This window comes from Drosophila suzukii (assembly GCF_043229965.1).
Source record: "Drosophila suzukii chromosome Y unlocalized genomic scaffold, CBGP_Dsuzu_IsoJpt1.0 scf_Y1, whole genome shotgun sequence".
Taxonomy (NCBI): Eukaryota; Metazoa; Arthropoda; class Insecta; order Diptera; family Drosophilidae; genus Drosophila; species Drosophila suzukii.
The window spans coordinates 3,177,347-3,187,415 of NW_027255895.1; the positions used below are offsets into that span (position 1 = coordinate 3,177,347).

The 10,069-nt window shown below is 39.8% G+C and overlaps 1 protein-coding gene across 1 annotated transcript in view; it reads left to right on the forward strand.

Moving 5' to 3' along the window:
* ORY (Occludin-Related Y) overlaps nt 1-9,854 on the forward strand; it is a 386,890-nt gene extending 377,036 nt beyond the window's left edge. Inside the window, exon 6 of the mRNA XM_070998113.1 lies at nt 9,488-9,854. Coding sequence (XP_070854214.1) covers nt 9,488-9,817 — 330 coding nt within the window. The 3' untranslated portion in view covers nt 9,818-9,854. The remainder of the gene's footprint in view (nt 1-9,487) is intronic.
* The last annotated feature ends 215 nt before the right edge of the window (nt 9,855-10,069 follow it).

A 10,069-nucleotide genomic window follows, 5' to 3' on the forward strand; every position in this document is an offset into this window, starting at 1 on the left:
CCGTCATTGCATACACGGCACTCTGAATCGTACTTCTCAAATGCATCGTATAGTTCCCTAAGAAGGGAAACCGTTTTGGCTTTAAGTTCAGGAGGTAAAATGGAAAATCTTTTTGAAAACCAGCAGCACAATAAAGGAAAATGGCAATGTAACCCCAATATGTGTAATATAAAGAAAATAAATATCTATGATCAATATTTTTCACTTATAACATAATTTGTTAATTTAAATTCAGAAGATATCTCTTTTTTCGAAAATATTGATGTTTACTCAATCGAATTCGTTGTAGAGGATTCCCCTCCTGAATATAATTTCCATGAATTAAATGTATTAAAAACAAGGAAGAACGCTATAGTCGAGTACCTCGACTATCAGATACCCGTTACTCAGCTAAAGGAACCAAAGGGAAATGGAGATAGTTAAGCAGCAAAGCGAGATTGAAATGCGCCACCTACCGGCGGTAGACAGATTTAAGCGTTATGGTCGTTAGAGTGGGCGTGGCAAAATTTTTTTGGGTCAATCGATAGGTATTAACGATAACGATATTTCAGTTAAAATTTTTTTCTAGCTTCAAAACTTTAGGAGCCACAGTTTTGGGCGGTTTGTGGGCGTTAGAGTATGCGTGGCACTCCGCTGAAACAAACTTGCGCTGCGCAGGAATCCACACGCCTATTCCCAGTATTGTAGCTTGTATAGTTTCCGAGATCTCAGCGTTCATACGGACAGACGGACATGGCTATATAATGGATATATAACTCTTCCTTCTGCCTGTTTCATACTTTTCGGCGAATCTAGTATACCCTTTTACTCTTCGAGTAACGGGTATAAAAAGGGAGGACACAAGTCTTTCTGTTATGAATGTGAAAATAATTGTCATTCTGTCTTATTATTTTTAAGACGTCTTGCACCACATTTTCCTTAAATACGGCAGGCTTTAAAAATAATTTATTTAATAAAGTCTGACTTGAAAAAGGCTAATGATTTAACAGTTGTAATACTTTCTGAAAATATAAACACATTAAGACAATGGCAGAAAACTTTAATTTAAAAACCAAAATTTGTGATGTTAATGAATCAAACAAAAACACCTCTTAACGAGGTAAAAAGTAGTGGCGAACGCGCCTTTAACAAAGATTTCTGATATCAACAATTCTGACGAAAAATGATATTACATTCGATAAATAATTGCTATAGTTTCTTTTTATACGGGCCGGTTGGCCCTAAACCATCAGTTGCAGAACTATGAAGATTATGCTGGGAGGAAACTATCCTCCTTTTCTTGCAGGCCTAGAGACTCAGTCTAGATCAAATCAATACAAATTTAAAGGCAGTTGCCGGAGTTGTTTTGCAGAGAACTTCTGTTCTTTATTTAATGACTGTCAGAGGGAACTGACTTAAAGCTAACAAAAATTTAACTTCGTAGTGGCCACGCAAATGTGCTGTGTTTGCCGGCTATGCAGGGCATCGTGCCAGACGATGTGTCATCAGCCGGTGTGGAGCGAGCTCTTGTAAGATCGGTCATCGCCGTCGGCCTGTTAACTTAGTTAACTAATATGTAGCTATGGTCGCTTAGGCAGGAGCACGAGGGTATATGTACATACACTTGAGTTCATATCCATGTGAGGTTCGCGAGTGACAATTATGCTGCCGCCTGCACTTTCTGTGGGCAGGCCAAGGCATACTGATCGGTTCACTGCGTCAAAGTGTTACTGTGTGTACCCTTTAAGTATTCTTGGTACAGTGGGTATTCAATATGTGGGCATACTACTACTTATAAAATATTAACAAAATTATATGCCAAATTCTTGTTGGCTCTACGATTTTATGCAAGCGTCTGCTTCCTAATAACGGCAGGAGACTTCTGTGGTGTCAGCCTTCCCTCTGCATCCCGAGCGGTCAAAGAAGTATCAGAAGCGATTGCAATGCTGAGCCAGGAACATAAAAATATGGAATTGATGAGCAAAGAAGACACTACAATGGACTTTTATAACATATCAAAGTTTCCCAAAGTTCTTGATGCAATCTAAGGCATCACGCATGTCAGAAAATGATACTGTTTATTGAATGTTCTGCCAACAAATTTGGTTGCCAGATGGCCTGGATCTTCACACGACAGCACCATTCTTAACAACAGTCGCCTTAAGTATCGTCTCGACAACGGCGAATTTAAAAATCATTACATTTTAGGAGATGAAGGATACAAAACTACTGAATATATGATGACTCCACTTCTAAATCCTAGATCTGCAGCTGAGAGACTATACAATGAGTCACAAATACGAACTCGTAATAAAATAGAACGCTTCTTTAGAGTTCTGAAAATACGGTTTCCAGTTGTATCTACGGGCATCCGGGTTTCTTTAAACACCATGGCAGTAGTAGTTTCATACCTGATGGGAAAAATATAAACCAAGGAAAAACTCCAATATTGATGAAACGGTTCAGGAAAACAGGAATGATGTGACCGGAAGACAGGAAAATTTTGATTAGTGAATACTTCGCTAAAAAAGATTATATTTTCGTTTTATTATTAATAATAGTGATTTAAACTTATTTCAGATATGAAGCTTCAGCCTTTTCGGATTTCAGTATCACAAAGTATCAACATTAGTAAAAAGTAAAATACAATATTAATCAAAAAACCTGAATTTTTTCCTTGCTTTTGTCTGTTCTATCTCCATTTCAAGCAGATTAATTCTTAAGTTAATATTTCGGAGTTCAGCCAGCTGCTTTTCCACATCCAGTTTGTGACGCTCCATGTCGCATTAATGTTTCCCTGCAACTCGCACGTTTTCATTTCTATAGTATTCTTGCTGAAGCTTAAGCAAGCTTTTTGTTGGATTCCATCCTTGAAACCCCATTTCCATACGCGGCAGCGCGGGATATTCCTAAAATTATTAAAGTTTGAAAAGAGTTGAAAAGAGAGAAAAGTACTTTAGTTCTAACACAAGATAATAAGCCAATTACGTTTATTTCTAAAACATTAAACAAGACGAAACAACTTTATGACATAAAAAATCTCCGAAATTATTTTTATGGAGTAATTGGCATAGAAATTCAAACGGACCATCAATCCTTATCGTTTACAATTTCGGATCAAAATTCAAACGTAGAAATGATAAGATGGTATTCTTCATTGAAAGTTTTACCCCGAAAACAATATACAAGCCCCGAACAACAAATGTTGTAGCCGATGCATTATCACGGATACAGATAAATAATATTACAAACAGCGATATAAACGTTTCTGATCAAACAAACTGAGATCAACACAAATGTCTTCTGCTGAAAGTAGTTTTGAAAATGTAACACAAGAGACCCGTAAACCGTTAAAACAATTTAAACAACAATTGTTATTAACAACGGAAATTTTTGACAAGACGAGACGCATAATCGAATATGATACAGTTTATAACTTAGTAACCATATTAAGAGAGTATCTTCCACCTAACAAAAGAATCTTTCAAAAATAAATTTACTAACAAATTTCTTTTTACGCGGATAATTTTACAAGACGTAGAAAACGCCAAAGATAGAGCTATAATAATAGAGGAAACGCACAATCGAGCTAATAGGGGACTAGACGAAAATTATAAACAAATCAGAAAAAAATTTACACAACAAATACTATGCGCAAAGTTTAACTTTTATAACTTGTATGTACTAAATTCCTAATAGTTAAACAAATTCAAAATAAATTAAATACCGAAAATAAAGTAATGAAACTACTTCAACATTTTCCCAAATCTCACTACCATGAAAGCGAATTACGTCCAAAATTTGTATTTATTGCTATTCAGGACATGACACTCGATATGATAGACAAATTTAGTAAATACGAGAAACTATTGCGAGTTTATTGTTGGGTTCGCCGTGCCACCGACCAGTTCAAAAATAAGTCCTTTAAAAAGTCTACACTACCACCAAGAAGTAACTCAGTTAAAAAATGGTCAACCTATAACCAATTCCAGTCCCATATGGAACCTTCCGCCCGAGTTGGATGACGACGGTGTTCTTCGCCTAGCAGTTCGTATTGATAAGGCTACTTGCGTTGCCCAAAACCCAAAAACAAACTTTACTCATCGCTCAGCATCATCATGATCTGTGTAAACACCAAAATTTGGACACCATGATCTGATCCATTAAACAAATATTTTGGGTACCATATACTCTCCGTTTAGCTAAAACCATTAGGACCAACTGTCAGTTATGCAAAATCTTATCTTACTTCCTGTACGTTGGATTATCTTGGTAGCTTACTTGGATAGGCGACGTGAAAAAAGGTGGGTAGCGTTATTCAACTCCCAATGTAGAGTGTTCGCTGTGGTATTGACTGGGTATTTAATATGCCAGGCAATCCTGCTGCTGGTGGACCATGGAACCGTTTGGTACGTAGAAAAGATACCTCTGGTTGAAACTTTTCAATGTCTGTTAAATGAAGCTGAATACCGTATTAGTTCCCGTCCTTTAACACTCATACCGATCGATTTCACTTCATCCACATTATTTTTGCTTGGTTGCCCAAACCATGTACAAACACCGGTAGCTGCGAAAAGTTTGCCTGAAAAAGCAATGGCATATTCGGCAGCAGACCTTCTGGAAACGTTGGATCCTGGAGTACTTACCGACTCTAACCCGACTAGCTAAGTTGTTCAATCATGTGGAGCATACACAAATTGGAGATGTGAATCTAATTTGCGACGAGACCGAGAGCCATGGTGTATGGAAAAAAGGAAGAAAAGCGGCTCTGCTTACTTTTTGTTTCGCCTGACCGAAGGCGGAGCCGACGAAGTCCTAGTACAGGAACCTTTGGTGGTGGGAGGCAATATTGCTGGAATAGTAACAAAGGAATACAAGCTTATGCTTGACTTCGAAGAAGCTAAAATTCGATCCTGCATATTAGCCAAAAGGCATCTTAGTATATTTCTGCTTCGCTTTCTGCTTACAGCGTCTGTTGCACTTTTGCATCGCCTGACCGAAGGCGGAGCCGACCTAGTCCTTGTTCCCCCCAAAGAAGGTAAAATTCGAACCTGCATATTAGCCAAAAGCCATCTTAGTATATTTCTGCTTCGCAATTACAGCAACGGAGATAGCACCGCAGTAAGCCGGGCCTTAGAAAAGGAAAACCCCCAGATGCGCTGGTCAGGGGACTGGCAGAGGAATGCGAAAAGCTCAAGAAAGGTTTGGTAATAGGCTCTGACGCCAACGCCCATCACACCCAGTGGGTTTGCCCAAACAATAACGACAATAGTGAGTCTCTTTTTGATTTTATTCTAAATTGGAACCTATTCTTATGCAATAGGGGCAACGTCCCTACCTTCATAACTAAAACTTGCCAAGCGATCATAGATCTAACATTGGTATCAGACTCACTCGTAGGCGCAGTCAAAAACTGGTCAGGGTCTGACGAGCACTCTTTTTCAGACCTTAGATTCATAAAAACAATATTGTCCCTTGACTCGCCATTGCCGGTCAGTTTCGCTAACCCCAGACGAGCCGATTGGCACAGGTACAAAGAAGTTCTAACGAATATCCTCCCCATGGAACCGCCAGAAAGCTCCACAGGAGCTGGACTGAACCGTAGATAAATTCACAGAAGCATGCAACACTGCCTTCAAAGTTGCATGCCCTACAGGAACAACAAGGGGAAGGAAAAAACACTCATGGTGCACACAACAACTATCTATCCTCAGAACCAACTGCGGATGCCTGTCTAACAGAGCCAAGGTGGGAAATGAGGACACTAACTGACAGAACTACAAGCATGATCTAGCCTCTTACAAAAAGGCCATTAGAAGAGCCAAACGAACTGCATGGCAGACCTTCTGCTCTGATATAGGAAAAACAACTGATGCCGCAAGGCTCAGGAAAATACTCTCTAAGAAAGCCGCGCCTTTGGGCTATCTCCAGAAGGCAAATGGATCGTGGTCAGACTCCAGTAAAGAGTCCTTGGATCTGCTCCTAGTCGTTCACTTTCCAGGGAGCCAACAAACAGTTCACTCTCCAGAAAGAAGTGCCGTCATCTGAGATCTGAAGTAATCTCCTCCTTTCAGACCGCAACATGAAATAGTCCATTCAAGGTTTCAAACCATACAAATTGTAGGGACCGGACGGGATAACACCGGCACACATCCAACAAGCAGGACTAATAGCCAGCGGTTGAAAAAAATCTTCCACTCCATCCTTACGGTATGAGAACTACGAACAACTGATGCCGCAAGGCTCAGGAAAATAGTCTCTAGGACAGCCGCGCCATTGGGCTATCTTCAAAAAGCAAATGTTCTGACCATGACTCCAGTAAAGAGTCCTTGGACCTGCTCCTAGACACTCACTTCCCGGGGAGCCAACACGTAGGTCATCCTCCTGAAAGAGGAGCAGGAGAGGGAATCGAATTAGATCCACTCCTATCAGACCGCAACATGAAATGGTCCGTTCATAGTTTCAAACCATACAAATCGCCAGGACCGGACGGGATAACACCGGCTCACATCCAACAAGCAGGACAAATAGCCATAAACTGGTTGAAAAAATCTTCCAATCCATCCTGGCGGTAGGAGAACTACCAACGGCAACTACGCGGCAAGAAACAAAGGTGGTTTTCATTCGCAAGGGAGGGAAGGCCATTCACACCACAGCAATGAATTTTAGGCCAATAAGCCTAACATCATTCATGCTTAAGAGCTTTGAAAGAATGATAAGCCTACACATAAGGGGCACCGTAGACCCGACACAAATATCAGAAGCACAGCACGCTTACACCAAAGGTAAGTCAACCGAATCGGCGCTACACTTGGTGGTAAGCCGCATCGAGAAATCACTCAGCATCAAGGAATACACACTGATCGCCTTCCTGGATATAGAGGGAGCCTTCAATAATCTCTCACAGAACTAGGGTTTGAGCCGCCAATAGTGAGGCTAATCCATAAATTGCTGATAAGCAGAATGGTCACAGCCACACTAGGGACCTTAACCTAGACTAGACTAGTGAACAGAGGCACCCCGCAAGGAGGTGTACTATCACCCCTCTTGTGGAATATCGCCATAAATAAACTACTGCGGATTCTGGAAGGAAGAGGTTGTAAGGTTGTACCATACGCAGTCGACGACGCCATCATCTTTAATGGAAAATATCCACAAACACTTTGCGGACCAAATCGGCAGCTATTCGACTGAGGGACACAGGGCAGTGGATGGCCATGCTAAAGTTCCCCAGCATGATAAATCGATTCCGAAGATCACGGATCTATGCAAATCCATTAAATATAGTCACACACCCTTTGAGGCCCTGATTCCAGATAGAGAGGAATGGGAGCAGGGCCGACCGGGCACGTCGGACGCAATCTGTTTCTATACAGATGGCTCCAAATTAGAAGGACACGTTAGCGGAGGTGTATACTCCGAACAATTAGATATCAGGAAGTCATTCAGGCTCCCGGACCACTGTAGCGTCTTTTAGGCGGAGGTCCACGCTATAAAAGAAGCACTAACCTGTTTACGAAACTTTAGCCTCCAAAGAGGACACCTAAACATATATAGTGACAGCCAAGCGGCTATTAAGTCGATCTACTCGACAAACACCAACTCCCGTACAATAGCAGACTGTCGCAGATCTCTCCACGAGATGGCAAATCCGTTTACTATCAGCCTAATACGGGTTCCGGGTCACCGGGACATCGTAGGCAACTGCATAGCGGACGAATTAGCCAGGCAGGGCACCACCAAGCCTCTCCTCCCAGGAGAGGAGAATGTCGGTACGCCCATGGCTACTTGCAAGCTAAATATAAAAAACTTCTTCAACACACTAGCCAACACCCATTGGCAAAACGCACCACAGTGTCGTATATCTCACCAGACATGGCCTGCGATAAACAACAAAAGGACCTCGGAGTTACTCAAACTCAGCCGCACAGAGTGTGGCATGTTGATTCGAGCTCTTACAGGCCACTGGCTTGTTGGCGCACATGCCGGCAGGCTAAAAGCCCCGCAAAATGATTTCTGCAGAAGCTGTTGGGATGAAGAAGAAGAAGAAACGGTAGAACACCTTCTCTGATTCTGCCCAGCCCCATGCAGACTCAGAATAAATTTAATTTTATTTTTAAGAACATTTTCGATTTTTCGGTGTAGTGCAAACGGGAGTATGCCAGGTCGTTCAAAGGGACAACCGAAGCTTTGGCAATAATTGTGGAAATGGTTTGGGAAATGGTAAGGGTTGTCCAGAGAAGCTTGAAGTAAGTAAAAATTATTACTAATTGATAATAATAATAAATAATAATAATTTTATATTCTCAGAGAAACCGACTGCTAAGAAGTTCTACCAAAAGGTTATTAAAGAACCTGTGCAGTCATTAATACTATTAAACCATCCTGTTCTAAAAGTGATTCCTCTTAATGTAATAAAACAACAAATAACCATCTTACGTACCGTAAAGGATATCTGGTAGGATGCTGCCCGTTAGCAATTCTAATAGTTTAGTTTTTGCCTTAGTTTCGGCATTTTCCTTAATATTAAACATAACCTTTGGTAAACACAGCCTGGGAATTTCACAATCTGACAAACAGCTGATAGAGCAGATAGAAAACTTAACAGGGAACTTTTAATTGCTGAAATTTAATTGAATTTTCAACAAATCAGCAATTCAACAGCTTAGGGAATACTTTGATAATTTTAAAGTTCACGATTTTTACAAGTTTTTTTAAGCAGATCAAATAAATATTCCTTGCATAGTATAAATTGATAGTCGCAGAAAATATGCCGTGGTGTGTAATCTGTGTTTCTTCAGGAAAAAGAAATACTTATGGAATGAAAAGCACCTTTGTTTTTATAGCAAACGACATTCAATTACTACATTACAAGAAAACCATGGCAATGCGCATTTCTTTGTTAAAGTAAATTCTTTAGAATTCGAGGTCCGTCAAGGTTAATATTTTCTTAAAATTCGGGGGTCAGGACCGTAAACTAGAGTATTATCTTAAATAAATAAATATGTTATAATATAATATAGTTTTCATAAAAGTATGCATATATCATTGTAGCGAGTACCCACTGTACCGACACCAACATTGTGTTACAGTGTACTTAAAGAAATACAAAACTCTCGGCCGCTAAACTCGTGCGGCCAGCCAAAATAAGAATGCGACCATGAGCCCAACTTATGGGAAGTGCTAGTGTCAGCATGTTCCCATGGCCTGAGTGCAGACACATACAATGAATGCATATACAACTTCTCTCGCGCTTTCGCTGCTATCAGCCAAATACTTTTGTGAGCACTTACTTTTATATATACATGACGGCCGCTGACAATGTTTGCAGGCAGCGCAGCCGCGAATAGCTAGCTGTAAGTCACTCGAATTATGACCATCAATCAATAAAGAACAAGCTTGGCCGTTGGCCACCATAACCAAATCTTTTACTTTATTCTGAGGATAATAACACACATCTATATATTGGATATAATTAATTTAGTAATAAAATTTTTTTATTTTTCAGCGTATTAACCGCCAAATGGCCAAAAGACTTAAGACATTGGCAGCAGAGAGATCACTTGATGTGGTTGAACTCAACTCAAGGCAATGTATTATAAATAGCTATGCAGGAAAACTTAGTGAAATCGGTGCCCTTCCAATATCTCAAGATGTGAATATAGAAAAAAATATGGACATATTAGAAGTACGAAATGAAATATCAAAATCAAAAATGCAAATGGTGCCTCAAGAGTACATGGAATGTTGTTTATTTTCTGACACTGATACAAAAACATCATTAATGTGTGACAAATTACTAGCTGTTATTGATTCTTCTGTAATAACACAGCTTTAAATTGTATGAATTGTTTTAACTGTATATATTTTTAACTTACTGCTTAAACTAAAATTAATTTTTAAAAATGTTCAGTTGTGTGTTGTGAAAAGGTGTTATTGGTATTACTGACATTTTATTCTTCGGAAAAGTATTGCCGTTTGCCTAACAGAACACGAATCATCGTTAAAAAAATGTATACTGGAATAAATATAAACATAAATAAAACAAGGAAGAACGCTATAGTCGAGTACCACGAGTATCAGATACCCG